The 17,394-nt window shown below is 45.5% G+C and overlaps 1 protein-coding gene across 4 annotated transcripts in view; it reads right to left on the minus strand.

Moving 5' to 3' along the window:
- Positions 1–17,394, minus strand: part of LOC124804677 (calpain-A) — a 620,886-nt gene that overhangs the window by 230,330 nt on the left and 373,162 nt on the right. The window contains exon 1 of one of the 4 annotated variants that reach the window (XM_047264934.1): positions 1,900–2,324. The exons of the other annotated variants lie outside the window; for them this stretch is intronic. Within the exon in view, the coding sequence (XP_047120890.1) occupies positions 1,900–2,046 (147 nt within the window). The 5' untranslated portion in view covers positions 2,047–2,324. Of the gene's footprint in view, positions 1–1,899; positions 2,325–17,394 lie in introns of those variants that run through there. 4 annotated transcript variants of the gene reach the window in all.

The following is a 17,394-nucleotide window of genomic DNA, read 5'->3' on the forward strand; positions in this document are numbered from 1 at the left end:
AGAACTGTTGTGTACATAACATGAAGACGTAAAAATATTTCAGGACCACGAAGGGACACCCGGTATTTTCAGCACAATAAGACTATTCCAGTCACAGCTGAGGGAAGCAGCCGTTTATTCTGGTAGTTTTCGTTAGATGCCATATTTACTAGTTGCTTATCTACTAGCTATTCATTCTTCACCATCAATAGCTGCATCAACATTGAAACACTGATGATGGCCTCTATAGGCAGAGGCCGTCAATAGATCTGCATCATCTGCACCTGTGACAGATAAGTAATGCGTCTCAACCAAGTAAAAGTTGCTCTGTCTCGAAGACAATACGTCCGCCATTATTCAATACAAATGTGTGCACCAATCATACGTAGAACCCCTGACCACAGTATCATTCGTTTCTTTCACGTAGACAGCATTAAGGATCATTGCAAAGATCATTAATGTACTCTCCCTCGATGGTTCTCGAAGTCAGAATTTCGACACTTTCCAGGATTCGAAGTTAACATCGCCAAGTACATGGCCGGCATGGGAGGTTTAGGTGGTGGCGTTAAGTTCCCTATCGGCGGACAGTTCGCCAACACCCCAAGTGACGGTGTAGATGGTGCTTCATATGTAGAGTAGGTGCCCACCGATTCACACCACCGTTTATGCTGGGCGTTGTAAAGACTTTGCATCGCCATTATACTGCAATCTAAGCCACCTCTAGCAAATTGAGGAAGCGCTCCTTCTGGCTAACTTCGAATTAAACTTCTCTCGACAAATCTGGTTTTAGGATTGAAGCTCTCATTAAAAATTAGTTCAGATCGAGCAGTACCACACAGGATAAGGGGTAGTCGACGGATTTGCCGAAGTAAGTTAGGGTGTCAGTAATCCGTATAACGGTGATCTGTATGTCAAAACATGTCTAGTGGCGTTCACTGATCTCACGAACTTGGAAATCAAACTACGCAGTACAATACAAAACACCTCCGTAAAAAAAAAGAGGAGGAACATGTTTACTTGCTGTGAGTCGCATCCATCACTATTTCTGCTGTCAACAAAGAGAAACAAGGTAACTTAATTAGCCGGCTACTTCTTATGAACAACTTTTTGGGCCCTGCTCCATTATAGGAGATGCGTGAAAATTTTTAGTTAGCAAGGTGAGTGAAATTTTCTATTCGTGAATGACACAACGCCAATTTTTTTTTTTACGAGTCGCGGAGGGATCAAAGGCTCCAAAGCGCTTTATGCTTCAGTAAAAAAAACTGTAACTGGTTACAATTTCCTCACGGTTTCGTTGTCAGAGGATCTATTTAACTATGTAAAATTTGATTTGCCTTTTGTAACTACATACATTCCATATAATATTCAGAAAATGCGCCAGAGCCTTTCTGTAAATTGCTGGGAGCGTCCGATAACGCAGCGGAGGTAGCATAGCAGCGGCGAACAGGTTTCTGGATAAGAGCCGTGGCTGACTCTTTGTTCGCCTCGCTTGTGCAGTAACTGTAAATTTCGAGATGGTGTAGAGTTAACACAGCTTACAAAGTAAAGACTCCTGTTAGAAAGTTTACTTTAGAAGTTTGAATAAATAAACTTCTTAATCGTGTTTCCTCGATACCGTCATATCACGCAACCTTTTAAGAGGTGCTAATTAAAACGTTACTTGTACGTGAAGACTGAATAAGAAATCATCTTTGGTGCGAGTGTAATCTTGCAGCTAGATTAATTAGTGTGTACATCGCATGAAATATATATGAATCGAATTAAACATGATGACCGAATGAAACTATATTAAGGAAGTTACATTTCTAGCATTTTGACATTTCTGTTTTTCCTCCTTACGGAGCGTTAAATTCGTTAACCACAATATTTGCATGGAAAATCCTCGTATCAGGAGTTTCTCCTGTCAACGGCAATACTCACCACTTTGAGCCTGGCGATCGAGGGCAGTACCCTGGTGAGATCAGTCGCCTTGCGGATGAAAGTGTCGAGGTTTTCGCGGATGCCGTTGAGGTCCCTCATCATGGGAAACGTGTCTTCGCCGCCGTTCTCGTAATCACCCTCACCCATCTCCGCTGAGACGTGAGCACGAAACTAGTAACGGCGACTGAGGAGCACAGAACAGTCGGCAAAAAGCAGTCACTCACAGCTTGGCAATGCCAAACTATGTGCAGATCAGTCTCTCACTCTTTCGCACAATCTCTCGTGCAGGAGCAGGATTAGGAGCAGCACACGGGGAGCCCGGATCGCGCCACGTCCACGTCCTCTCTGCACACGAACGCGGCCGGAAGAGAAGGCTGGCTCACCTCCAGCGGGCGTGACCGGCTGGCGCGCACTGACTGTGAGCCGCTGCCGGCCGGCACCGCCGCAGCCGCGGCGCGATGGAAGCGCTGCCGCCGGCGCTGCCGCTGCCGCCGCCAGTGGCCTTGAACTGCCGCGGGGCGCGGCTATGGCATGAAGCCCCCCTCTTACACGAACAACTTTCTTGCGTCAATCTCACAAAGGGTTGGCCACGATGTTCGAATCACGGATTAACTTCATACTTTGTACATTTTGAGTGGTGTACCAGGACCTGAGTCGAAACAAGGCCCCGGGAGTAGACAACAGTCCTTGCAAAACTCTACCATCTGGTGAGCAAGATGTATGAGACAGGCGAAATACCCTCAGACTTCAAGAAGAATATAATAATTCCAATCCCAAAGAAAGCAGGTGTTGACAGATGTGAAAATTACCGAACTATCAGTCTAATAAGTCACAGCTGCAAAATACTAACAAGAATTCTTTACAGACGAATGGAAAAACTGGTAGAAGCCGACATCGGGGAAGATCAGCTTGGATTCCGCAGAAATGTTGGAACACGTGAGGCAATACTGACCCTACGACTTATCTTAGAAAATAGATTAAGGAAAGGCAAACCTACATTTCTAGCATTTGTAGACTTACAGAAAGCTTCTGACAATGTTGACTGGAACACTCTCTTTCAAATTCTAAAGGTCGCAGGGGTAAAATACAGGGAGCGAAAGGCTATTTACAATTTCTACAGAAACCAGATGTCAGTTATAAGAGTCGAGGGAGATGAAAGGGAAGCAGTGGTTGGGAATGGAGTGAGACAGGGTTGTAGCCTCTCCCCGATGTTATTCAATCTGTATATTAAGCAAGCAGTAAAGGAAACAAAAGAAAAATTCGGAGTAGGTATTAAAGTCCACGGAGAAGAAATAAAAACTTTGAGGTTCGCCGATGACATTGTAATTCTATCAGAGACAGCAAAGGACTTGGAAGAGCAGTTGAACGGAATGGACAGTGTCTTGAAAGGAGGGTATAAGATGAACATCAACAAAAGCAAAACGAGGATAATGGAATGTAGTCAAATTAAATCGGGTGATGCTGAGGGAATTAGATTAGGAAATGAGACACTTAAAGTAGTAAAGGAGTTTTGCTATTTGGGGAGCAAAATAACAGACGATAGTCGAAGTAGAGAGGATATAAAATGTAGACTGGCAATGGCAAGGAAAGCGTTTCTGAAGAAGAGAAATTTGTTAACATCGAGTATAGATTTAAGTGTCAGGAAGTCGTTTCTGAAGGTATTTGTATGGAGTGTAGCCATGTATGGAAGTGAAACGTGCACGATAAATAGTTTGGACAAGAAGAGAATAGAAGCTTTCGAAATGTGGTGCTACAGAAGAATGCTGAAGATTAGATAGGTAGATCACATAACTGATGAGGAAGGCATTGAACAGAATTGGGGAGAAGAGGAGTTTGTGGCACAAATTGACTAGAAGAAGGGATCGGTTGATAGAACATGTTCTTAGGCATCAGGGGATCACAAATTTAGCATTGGAGGGCAGCGTGGAGGGTAAAAATCGTAGAGGGAGGTCAAGAGATGAATACACTAAGCAGATTCAGAAGGATGTAGGTTGCAATAAGTACTGGGAGATGAAGAAGCTTGCACAGGATAGGGTAACATGGAGAGCTGCATCAAACCAGTCTCAGGACTGAAGACCACAACAACACCAGGACAATATAATGTACTCTACAACAAAGCACATTAGCTTCAACGCTAACCACGTGCTCGGGGTCGCAAAGCACCTGTACATCATTGACGCATAAAACTTCTCTTGCGATTTGCTCGAAATGGCCTAAGTAGTATGCCTTACTACTTACAATTTATGATGTCCTAAAGGACTACTGCAAGTGTACAAATTTTGAAGTAAATCTGTGATTTGAACATCGTAGCCTCCTTTTGTCAGTTGACTACTAGTAGTTAGTTAGTCTGCTGCAGTGCCACTTGCGTTTAATTCCCATACTAGCCTCGTCTGCCACGAGTGGTCGTTTCCGTTCACATGTCAGCATCTACATCCGATGGCAATCAACAATTTCTTTAGTGAAATTTTCACTCTACAGAGGAGTGTGCGCTGATATGAAACTTCCTGGCAGATTAAAACTGTGTGCCGGACCGAGACTCGAACTTGGGACCTTTGCCTTTCGCGGGCAAGTGCTCTACCGACTGAGCTACGCAAGCACGACTCACGCCCCGTCCTCAGATTTAATTCCGCCAGTACCTCGTCCCCTACCTTTCAAACTTCACAGAAGTTCGAGTCTCCGTCCGGCATACAGTTTTAATCTGCCAGGAAGTTTCAACAATTTCTTTGCTATTCTAAACTCTTGTCTTCCTCTAAAATTTTCTTTGATATTCTAACACTTGTCCAATTACTTCCCTTCTAATCGGAGTTTGCCACCATGGGCGCGAGCAAAACTTTATCCAAGAGGGTGCAAAATTCTGAAATTTTCATTTTTAATGTTAAGCGACTAGATGACTATGAGACCAACCAACTTTGACAAGAAGTACTAGAAACTTTATCTCAAACGTTTAATATTCACGCAACAATTTCTTATACTAGATTACTTTGATACTTAAAAAGGTAGCCATTTTTCACCAGTACATGCAAAGTACATAGCCCTTACATTAAGATGGATATCGCTGCCAACTCCTGGTATTAACCATTAGAAATTAAGTCCTTATATTATTAAAATGACTGCATCCATCGAGTTAGTAATCGAAAATAATAAAAATAGTTTTTTGAATGGTATCAGTAATGTTGGGTTGATACTGAAACTTAAAAATCTGGAACAGAAGAGGTCTGGTCCACTGATGAAATACTTTTAGATATCAACTCGCAAAAACTGCCACTGATCAATTCTCCTCAGAGCGAAGAACCAGGGGACGTACTTTGAAACCATCTTCAGAACTTCTTTCAGAACTTGCCATTTTGTCATGTTAATAGACTGATGCATTATTTTCATGTCTTCTATATGTTAATGCTGACTGTCGTAATAACAGCCGAACCCAAATGCGTTCTTAAAGTTACTTTTTGCTGTCGTCAGGGTCAGTTTAACCTAGGACCAACATTCGATGAGATGAACCTCTCGAAACAACTCTTAAATTGGCCGGTAGAACCGACTGAAAAGCCTACGCCTACACCAAGGTTCAACACTCCCCCCGTTGATGTTTATTGTGAAGCTTTGCTAAATGATCTGCAGAATTTGGAACACTATGACGGCATGTTGCACTGTGTGCACCCCGTAGACTTCACACGTCACCTATTCCACTTTAAAGTTCAACTTTTTTTCCCAATCTTGTACTGCAGAAAATTTTATTTCTCGTTTTCGTTTGGTTCATTTGGGTCCCTATATGGAGTATAAACGAACACACCCACAATGCACCATTGCAGTGTACTTAGGAGTCTACAATCACTCCGAAATGAATTTTCAGCATGTCTCGTCAGGTCGTCTTTATGGACAGACAAATGGTAAATTACGATCGTGATTAAGTTGTACAGCTAGGGAAGGGTGACTGAAGCCGTGTTTCCTTTGTGAAGGTTGTTTAACTTCCCTTTCCTGCAACTTGTTAAAGGATGTATGAGGAATCGACAGAGAACGCAGGGGATCTCATTACGGCCAATATTTATATAAAAGGTTCAAGTCCGTCATGCTTGAAAAGGAGAGCGCAAACCACTGCCAGGACAAGAAAACTGTATGGTTTACAGTGAACGGCTGGACAACTGAACAAACTGAAGTTACGTAACGCTTGCTGAAGTCCAGTGATTCCCGATGCATTCGGTGATCCTAGAAGAGATAGTCGAATTGAAGATTTTCATTTATTCCTTTTGTAAGCTTATACAGAGTGTAGCCCTTGGATATCGAATCGGTGGATTTCTTTTATCAGGCACTTCAATTAAATAAATTAATCTGGCTCTGTAACATTTGGTTCAAGTAAATCATCACTCATCAAATCAATGATTAAGGAATGCAAATGACTGCTATGTAAAACAATGGTCTCAGTAGATTCAGTTTATTATCCAAAAGTGGTCTAGGGGTAGTGTCTTTGATTAGTAATCAAAACGTCTTCCCTCGGTCCCGAGTATGAAACCAGCCATAGCTTAAATTTTGATTAATAATAAGCATTGGCGGCTGAAGACTTCCGGAATAAGAACTCACCCTCATTCTGCCAACGGCGTCCTCAAAGAGGGCGGAGGAGCGGTCTGAGGTTCAGGACACACTCTTGTCCTTGGGGCGGAAACTGCCCACGAAGGCGGAAGAATCAGCAATAATCAACGGCATGAAGATGCAGACGGCAATGGAATCCACTGCATTTAAGGCGCGAAGTGAATCCACAGGACATGTGGCCTGTAATTGAAATTTGTCTGGCAGCATCAAGCCAGAATACTGGTGACTAAAAAATAACTCAATCAAATCTTACAACAAACGAATTGAAGAATAACTGAATTTGATAAACTAATGTCTTGGCAAACTTGGAAAAGGATCTGGAATTGTAATTCAAAGTTAACGCGTATTAGAACAAAACATTTACGTTGTTAGCGGCGGTTGCACCATGAGTGCCACAGTTCATTGCATAGACAAAGGGTGTGTGTGTGTGTGTGTGTGTGTGTGTGTGTGTGTGTGTGTGTGTGTGTGTGTGTCAACTACCCCCCTTTAGTAAAGTTGCTTTATAAGTCAATCCGATACCAGGGACGAACGCAAAGATGTTAAAGGAATTTACTTGTGTTTAATTCTAGTAAATCTCGTATCCTCTTCTTACGAAACTCCAATTATTATACGTATGTTTCAAATTACTTTACGTCAGACGTTCCAATTCACCAACGGTAAAGAACGTTGTCGCTAAAAGTGATACAGCACTTAGCGAACCATTGTTTTTTGTCGTTTGTGGCATGTCGACGTGGCACACACACACACACACACACACACACACACACACACACACACACACAGAACACAAGATGCCAGGCTGCTGATTATCGCGATCAAAGCCCTAGGAATTTTCTCACGGGCCAGTTGCCACAATCCGGCCCGCCTTGACCTGTTTTGGCGCCGTCGGCTAAGAGGAGAGTTACGTAAATTCAACTCGCGTCCAAATGTGGTGCTCGACTCAGCTGCTTTACATTCTATCCTGATTGTTCTATCGGCAGTTTATCAAGCGTTTCTGCCTACCACTTTGAGCATAAGCAAGACCTCCCGCTGATCCGTGCGTCGACGGTCCACGGCCGTTACGGCATGAGGCAGCGCCTGGTGCGTCACCACGTACTGCATACGTCACTGTAGTGACGCCATCTCTGGAAACGGACATTCTCCACACGAGCAGGCGGCAGTGTGGAAACTCCCGTAATCTTAAGTTCGCCCTCGGGCACCTTTCTAACGAGGCAACGCTCGACGCCCACAAGCCGCTACGTGGAATTATTTCGAAGTTAATACTCGTGGCAGTTAAGATGCACGACAGTGCATTTTTTGTAATTTACGTCCTATGGGCAGCGATGTAGGTACACGCCTAACACCCGATTCGCCTCTCTCAGCTTCCACGATATATTTGCTATACACCCAGTGGAATGAAACCAAGGCATCATTAGTCCCAAATGATATGAAACTACAAAATCGAAGATATACAACGGACGATGTGCGAATCGTAGATATCGCAATTAACCCTTGTAAATATTTGACAACGAGAACTACAGCGGAGTAATTTCTAACTTCCAACACAAAAGCTGCTGGTAGGATTTCCAGGGAACTGAGCAGTCACAGGCGACTGCTAACTAATATAACACGAGGCCAGACGCAGCTTTAATAAACATCCTGCCGGCCGGGGTGGCCGAGCGGTTCTAGGCGTTTCAGTCTGACAGATCGCAGGTTCGAATCCTGCCTCGGGCATGGATGTGTGTGGTATCCTTAGGTTAGTTAGGTTTAAGTAGTTCTAAGTTCTAGGAGACTGATGATCTCAGATGTTAAGTCCCATAGCGCTCAGAGCCATTTGAATAAACATCCTACCTGTGTAATCATACGGGACTTGGCTGTGATACTAACCAAGATCTTGTCACACTCTTAGTTTACATCTTCCTAAATATGTACAAAGTAATGTGATTTGCATATTCCTGCCAAAGTTGAAATTTTGTAACGAGTTACACTTTGTGATCACTAAATACCACGGACGGTGTTCTGCAGTCGCTACTACAATTATTGTTACTTTTTATTGCTATGGAAAAGTCACAATTTATCGAAACTTCCTGACAGATTAAAACTTTTGTGCCGGACCGAGACTCGAACTCGGGACCTTTGCCTTTCGCGAGCAAGTGCTCCAGCATCTGAGCTACGCAAGCAAGACTGACGACCCGTTGTCACAGTTTTAATTCCACCAGTACCTACCTCGTCTCCTACCATCAGAAGTTCACAGAAGCTCTCCTGCGAACCTAGCATAACTAGCACTCCTGGAAGAAATGATATTGCGGAGGCATGGCTTTGCCACAGAACAAAATATTCACTCTGCCAGCAAGTTTCGTATTAGCGCACACTCCGCTAAATTTCATTCTGTAAACATCCTCCAGGCTGTGGCAAAGGCATGTCCACCCCAATATCCTTCTCTCCAGGAGTGCTAGTTCTGCTTTGTTCGCAGGAGAGTTTCAGTGAAGTTTGGAAGGTAGGAGACGAGGTACTGGTGGAATTAAAGCTGTGAGGAAGGGTCCTGAGTCGTGCTTGGGTAGCTCAGATGGTAGATCACTTGCCCGCGAAAGGCAAAGGTCCCGAGTTCGAGTCTCTGTCTAGCACACAGTTTTGATCTGCCAGGAAGATTCATATCAGCGCACACTTCGCTACAGAGTGAAAATTTCATTCTATCACGATTTATTCTTCACCTTTTTAACACGACACTATGCAATAACTTTTCGAAATTTATCATCAGGAAATAATTCATCTTGCACTCATCCGCATTCGTACTGTAACCGAAACAGTTCTACCATTCTGTAAAAGGAAACTTATTTAATGCAGTTCTGATATTCTGAGTTAAGGGTCAATTTTTAACAGTTCAACTGCACAGCTGTAACGAATTATGCGAGTAGTATATTTGAAGAAGAAGAAGGAGGAGGAGGAGGAGGAGGAGGAGGAGGAGGTGGTGGTGGTGGTGGTGGTTTAATGCACTGAATATTTAAACGGACAATTAGTACAGTCGCTTCACATTTTGTTGACAGAATATCTCTAGTCCTCAGAACTAGTATCACACGTCCTCAGGTGAACAGCCTATCTGCGCCACACGGGACACACGAGCAGCAACAACACCACTGCTCAAAATAATTTTTTGTGTGAAACGATGTCTATGATACGGCATTATACACAAAAAGCATTTAAAAAAGTCTCCCATACTCGCACAGGAAATAGTACAACATTCGTGTCAACCGCTATGTCGGGAAATATTTAGTTGAGACATGAACCACTGTCTTATGCTATCCATCTGCCGCTTGACTCCACAGGAAGTGCTTAATGTGGTTACCACTCACATTTACACATCCTTCACGTTTCCTCTTCAAAGAATCAGAACTACTGTGAATACATCCGGCTGCCCTCGCATTTGGTAATGTTCGCACGTTGTCGGTAGGTGTGGAGTTCACCAAAGCCTTTAATCGTCGCCAGAAATCTAGGGGATTAAGGTCACGTGTACGGGGAGGTCATGCTACAGTTCCTCGACTGAGACATAGCTCATAAAACGTCGAAGTTTCGTACTGGCGCAGGAAGTGCGGTACAGCTGCGTCGTGCATAAACCATGTGTGTTTTCTGCAAGGTTAACGCTTTCTAATAGCGCTAGTATTCAAGCTTTTTCTGTGCCAGCACAATCTCAGAACGCTGTTTGTGGGATGGCTGTGTAGGAGACAGTTTTAAATGGTAAGTCTAAGAACAGTATAGCAGTCAGAGAAACAAGTACGGAGAGAGAACCAACAGACAGCAATGAACAACAAGAAGGCGGCCTACAACGCAGAGTAATGACCTTCCACAACGTAAGTGGAGTGTTCCATAACTCAATAACCATTTATTAACGGTCATAAGCGAGACTTATTTTCTAGTTTTCAAGCATAACTGTCTCCAGTAAGTATTAGGGCACTTTTTTTTAAATAACCTATCGTTGATCTACAACTAAATGGAACATTTAAACGTGGTTTACCTTTGCAGTTCATTCCTCTTGTCGGAGGCAGAGCGAATTCCCACCACAGTGCTCCTCTTCTCGCAGCGCTCGCTTATCAGCTACCTCTTATTCAGTTGCTCACCGCTGTAATCATGTTTAACTCTAAGGGATCTGCACTGGATGATTAGTAGATATCTGTAATAGGAAAGGGCAGGATGGAGCGCACATTAAGGGAATGGAAAGACAAGGATGAAAATTAACAAACAACGTTAATCGCTGCAACGTTGCCAATAGAAGGAAAACGACGATAGAATGAAAGACTTCAGCTAGGCCTTTTGCATTTTTAGCGGAAACTCTCATTCGCAATGAATTCGCAAATGTTTCATACGCCGAAATTCTTATGAAGGAGACCATCCCTCTCGCATAGGATCACCTTGTCCGACATGAATTATTGACGTTCTGTATGACAGAACAATACTTTGCTCTATGTTAAACCCACCTTGAAGACCCAGAGGAAACACTAAAAACATTTCAGACTGTTCTGCATGTTCTTTGAAGAAAATTACTGTCGTTTATGGTGTCGTTTATGGAGTGAATTTATAGTACTCTATACTCAAGGGTGTGTAGCCAGTTATCTAGTTCATTAGGACTTCATTCTGGCAATGCTAATGTCTTGCTGTCTAGATTAATCTATTTCCCCTCTGTTCCCTTCTGGCAATCTTGGGCTTTCCGTAATACCTGTACTGTCGCTGCAATGGATTTTCAGCGACTTGCTGAGTGACAGCTACTGCTATGCGAAACCACCAACACACAATAACGAGGAAAATATTTCTCATTGCCTCAGGGAATACCGGGAGGTAACTGCGTACCTTTTTTCCTCTATCTATACTGATGATTCATTACTTAAGAGAGATGAAGTAGGTATTCCGAAAATCGCAATACTGAGAGATGCATTACTAATGCCAATCAATCTTTACATATCAACGTAAGATTGTCAAGATAAGAATAGATTTTCATGCAATCTCTGTTAAACTGAATAACGGCGCATCACGTTAAGAGGAAGTTGCGTATTAATCTAAGAAATAATACTCGCGTCCATACCTGGTGTCACTAAGATTTCGTGGTAGTCAGCTCTAATTCAAGCGGTGGAAGCAATTTCCATCACTGGTTTGGCTGGTGAGAACAGGACAGGGGTGCACAGTTTCTGATCACGAGGCTGTGTGTTAATGCCTTGCCTAAAGGCCAGGATCCTCCGCAGTACCATCGTGTGAGAGCATGACACACTGTTCATAACGATCCCTGAATTGGGTACACACATTACGAGGCTCCTTTGGTACCATCCGAGAAGAGTCGTGCATATGCCAGTTACATGTTTTCCACTATCTTGTCAATTTTTTTTAATGCCCCGTAACATCACACCCCCACAGAGCTATGCATCATTGTCATCCACATGACAGATTAACGTTTCATACAACGCCGAGAACAGAAGTGCGATCCTACCCAGTGTTTCATACGTCCCAGAAACACGGAAGTAGGCAGTGTTCACGTTCACCGAGGTGACAAATGTCGGGATATCGATATGCACAAATGTATATGGCGGTAGCATCGCGTACACGGTGTATGAAAGGGCAGTGCACTGGTGCAGCTGTCATTGGTACTCAGGTGTTACTGTGTAATGGTTCCCGACGTGATTATGCCCGCACGACGGGAATTAACAGACGTAGAGCGCGGAATAGTAGTTGGAGCTAAATGTATCGGACATTCCATTTCGGAGCTCCGAGATCCACTGTGTCAAGAGTGCTCCGAAAATATTACATTTCACCATGGGCAACGCAGTGGCTGGCGGCCTTCACTTAATGACCGAGAGCGCAGTGTTGTCAGTGCTATAAGGCAAGTAAAACTATGTGAAATAACCGCAAAAATCAATGTGGGACGTACGTCGAACGTATCCATTAGGATAGCTCGGCGAAATTTGGCGTTAATGGGCTGTGGCAGCAGATGACCGACGCGAGCGCCTGTGCTAGCAGCATATCGTCTAGAGCACATCTCCTGGGCTCGTGACCATATCGTTTGGACCCTAGACGACTGGAAAACCGTGGCCTCGTCAGATGAGTCTCGATTTGACATGGTAAGAGCCGACGGATGGGTTGGAGTATGGCGCAGACCCCACCAAGCCACGGGCCCAAGTTGTCAACAAGGCACTACGCAAGCTGGTGCTGCCTCCATAACAGTGTGCGCTGTGTTCTGTAACCCACCTGAACCGATCATTGTCTGGAAATGGTTATTTTTGGCTATTTTGAGGCCCTTTGCAGTCATTCATGGACTTCACGTTCCCGAAAAATGACGGAATTTTTATAGATAACAATGCGCCACAATTGTTCGCAATTGGTTTGAAGGGCAGTCTAAACAATTCGAGCGAATGACATGGCCGCCTAGATCGCCCGCATGAATCGCATCAGCCATTAGTGGCACGTAATCAAGATGGATGGTTGACCGGGGTTGAAGGGACCAAACAGCAAGGTCATCAGTCCCTTGCTTCAAAGGTGATCCATTCCGACGGATTTACATCTAAGAAGAGTCATAACGATAAAAGGTAAAAGGCTAAAAAACGTAAAAGTGCAGTCGTGTTGTCAATGGTGAGGCAACCCCAAGGCTATACTAGAGGCAGGAAATATCCCACCTTTGATGCAATGCAGGCAAGACCACCAGCTATTCAAAAGCGTTCAAACGCTAGAATTCGAAAGTGCGTATTGTAAAGGGAGACTAACCAAATCTAAAAAGCGATAAAAACAGAGTAAAAGGGAGAGAAAAGAGAATCTTGGCCAGGGAGGGGAGTCAGGAATCTCCAAATACAGCTTACACTGGGAGACACACTAATCCTCACCGCCCTGCCCCTACTCTAGAGGGAGATTAAAAACCTTAGAACCGAAAGTAAAAACCACTTTCATGGAGGAAACTGAGAACCAGTTCAACCATCCGGGAATCGTCAACTGTACTTAGTACGCAAAGCCAAAAGAAGGGGGAATTCCATCAAAATGTGGGCTACTGACTGGAAGGACCTACAACCACAAAGTGGGGGCGGCTGATTACGCAAAAGAAAACCATGTGTCAGCCTGGTATGGCCGATGCGGAGAAGACATAGGGTGGTAGAGTCGTTTCGGGAGAGGCGGAAGGAAGAACGCCACGCGACAGGTGTCACCTTGACCACACGAACTTTATTAGACAGGGAGGTAGCCTCCCAAGACCTGGCCCATGATTGTGCGAAGTGGGCTTTGATATGAAGTCGTAAATCCGCCGCAGGAGGGGTTATAGAGACGGGGGCATAAGTGACTGCTCCTCCAACCAAACGATCAGCAAGCTCATTACCTGGGATACCCACATGGCCAGGGACCCAGAGGAAGTCAACGGAACAAGCAGCTTGGTGAAGATCAGCGAGACGGTCATGGATGGCCGAGACCAAGGGATGGCGGGAAAAACAATGGTCAATAGCCTGAAGGCCACTCATTGAGTCCGTACATAACAAAACGCGGTTGAGTTGGGACCGTTTAATAAAGGTAAGGGCCTGGGAAATTGCCATCAATTCCGCAGTAAACACCTCATATGCAGTTGGCAGGAGATGATTTTCCATGCCAACAGAGGACGTGAAGGCATATCCCACACGATCAGCAGATTTAGAGCCATCCGTGTAAAAAACAACAGCATTCCGAAACTTCCATAAAATTCGGCGGAAAAAAACAACGGAATACCATCGGGGGAACGGAATCTTTCGGATCTCGGCGGAAATCCATCCGAATCCGGAGCCGAGGAACTAACCAGTGGGGGTGTTGGGGAGGGAACGTGGGAGACAGGACAAAGAAGGAAGCTGAAAATCACGGCGAAGAGACGCAAGACTGAGCCCAACCGGTAAACCCGCTCGAGGGCGGGAATCAGGTAGGCGGCGTCCTTGGTCTGGGAACAGGATAGAATAGGAAGGATGAGTGGGAGAGGAACGGACAGTGATTGCATAAGAAATCAGAAGCAGGGACCGCCAAACAGAAAGAGGGGTGGTGGGGGGAGGGTGGGGGGTCCCAATTCAGCGAGGAGACTATTAACAGGGCTAGTAGGGAAGGCACCGGTGGCCAAACTGATACCGCGATGGTGGACCGGATCCAGGAGGTGCAGTGTGTAAGGAGCAGCCGAACCATAAACTTGACAACCACAGTCCAAGCGAGACAGCACTAAAGCCCGATAAAGATGGAGAAGAGTGTAACGATCCGCACCCCAAGAGGTGTGGGCAAGGAAGCGAAGGAAACATCGTACCTTCAGAAGTCTGATATGAGGCAGCCAAGTGAGATTGTTGTCGAAAAGAAGACCCAGGACACGAAACTGTTGGACCACAGGTAATCGTTGTGCATCGAGGTAGAGCTCCAGATCGGTGTGGACCGTAGTACGGCGACAGAAGTGGACCACCCGCGATTTTAAAGGAGAGAATTTAAACCCGTGTGAGAGGGTCCATGCAGAGGCACGCCGTATAGCATCCTGGAGCTGCCGCTCTGCAGAGGCCATCGAAGAGGTTCAAATGGCTCTGAGCACTATGGGTCTTAACATCTATGGTCATCAGTCCCCTAGAACTTAGAACTACTTAAACCTAATTAACCTAAGGACATTACACAACACCCAGTCATCACGAGGCAGAGAAAATCCCTGACCCCGCCGGGAACCGAACCCGGGAACCCGCCATCGAAGAGGAACTAACCCAAATGCATAAATAACCCACATACAGAGCAGGGGTGACCAAAAGACCGACGGAGGCCACAAGTCCATCTAGAGCAATGAGGAAAAGAAGTACACTCAATACGGAACCCTGTGGGATGCTATTCTCCTGGGTCCGTGGAGAACTACAGGTAATACCAACCCGAACCCTGAACGATCGATGGAACAGAAACTGGCGGATAAAAATCGGGAGTGGGCCTCGAAGACCCCACTCATGAAGTGTATGTAAGATATGATGGCGCCAAGCCGTATCATAGACATTGCGAAGGTCAAAAAATACTGCAACCAAATGGCGGCGCTGGGAAAAAGCCTGCCGAACTGCGGATTCCAAGCGAAGTAAATGATCGATTGGAGACCTTCCCTCTCGGAAGCCACACTGGTAAGGGGACAATACGAGATCCCGAGATTCGAGGACCCAATTGAGCAGACGGGCTACCATCCGTTCAAGTAACTTGCAAACAACGTTTGCCACACTAATTGGCCGATAGCTTTCGACAAACAGGGGGTCCTTACCAGGCTTAAGGACGGGAACCACGATGCTATCCCTCCACTGAGAAGGGAAGTCACCCTGGAACCAAATACAATTAAGCACCCGGAGAAAATGTCGCCGTTGAGGAGCTCTAAGATGTTGAAGCAATTTGTTATGAAAGGAGTCTGGGCCAGGGGCCGTATCATGAGAAGAAGAATATGCGGAAATAAGTTCCCATTCAGTAAAAGGTTCGTTAAGATTTTGACTGACAAGGGGTAAAACATAAGGCGGAAGCTTTCTAGTGAAAGAAAGCAGCCGGATAGGAGATTGATGCTGATGCTATTGCAAAATGGGTCACAAGATGTTCCGCGAGAATCATCGGGTCCGTGCAAAGCCCACCCGGGAGGGCAAGTCCCAGGAAGGAAGACTGCCGATGACAACCTTGGAGAGAGCGAAGTCTAGGCGCCGCGCGGGATTAGTGTGTGTGTGTGTGTGTGTGTGTGTGTGTGTGTGTGTGTGTGTGTGTGTGTGTGTGTGTGTGTTTTTGTCCTTAGGATAATTTAGGTTAAGTAGTGTGTAAGCTTAGGGACTGATGACCTTAGCAGTTAAGTCCCATAAGAATTCACAAACATTTGAACATTTTTGAAGTGTAGGCCATGCCCGTGACATGGACAGAAGAACCGAGGGAAGAAACAAAGTGTTCCCAACACATCCGTTTGGTCCGTCTGATTAAGTAACGGAGTTTGGCGCGAAGGCGTTTAAAGGCAATAAGATTGGCAGTGGATGGGTGCATCTTAAGGTGTTGCAAAGCTCGACGGCGATCACGGATGGCAATGGCCGGACTCCTCCACGGGACTTGCCGGCGGCGAAATGGTACAGATGAGTGGGGGATAGCAAGGCTAGCAGCGCGAACAATCTCATCAGGCACGTCACGTAGGACATCAATACATCCCGACAAAGAGGGAGAAAAAACGACCTGTGCAGTGTATAGAGGCCAATCGGGGTGTTGGAAGGACCAACGAGGTAACCTGTCCATCGGGGAGCGGGAAGGAAGCGAGAGAATCAACGGGAAATGGTCACTATCACAAAGGTCGTCGTATGGCGACCAGTGTAATGAAGGGAGGGGGGGGGGGGAGAGGAAAGGGAAAGATGAATTGCAGAAAAGGGACCATGACCGGCACTGAAATGGCTAGGGGAGCCATCATTAAGAAGGCACAAGTCGTGGTCTGCAAGAAACTGGTCTATGAGAAGACCCCGACTAGATGGAAATGCACCGCCCTACAAGAGATGATGAGCATTAAAATCCCCGAGAAGGAGGAAGGGAGGAGGAAGTTGGTGAAGAAGGGCAGCCTACTCAGGAGGGAGATAAAGATTGCAAACTGTGACCCCAGAGTCCAGGTGGATCCTAATAGCAACCGCTTCCGATGTAGTTTGAAGAGGAATCCAAGTGCTAGAAACGTCTGTACGGACCAACGTACAAACGACACCGGAGGCCCGCAGGGGGCCGAACCGATTTCGACAGAAAGCACACGTAATCAAGAGATCAGTTCGGGCACAATTGGGCAATTATGGACGCTTATAGAGGCAGCACGGCTCGGTACCTCTGCAGGGGACTTCCGACGACTTGTAGCGTCCGTGCCTCGTAGAGCTGCTGCACTACGTGGGGAAGAAGGAGGTATCACATGACTTGTCACCTCAGTTTAAATGGTGGATTCCATTAAGAGAAAGCCACCGACTTTTTAAA

Source organism: Schistocerca piceifrons, chromosome 1 (assembly GCF_021461385.2).
Source record: "Schistocerca piceifrons isolate TAMUIC-IGC-003096 chromosome 1, iqSchPice1.1, whole genome shotgun sequence".
In the NCBI taxonomy this organism is placed as follows: domain Eukaryota; kingdom Metazoa; phylum Arthropoda; class Insecta; order Orthoptera; family Acrididae; genus Schistocerca; species Schistocerca piceifrons.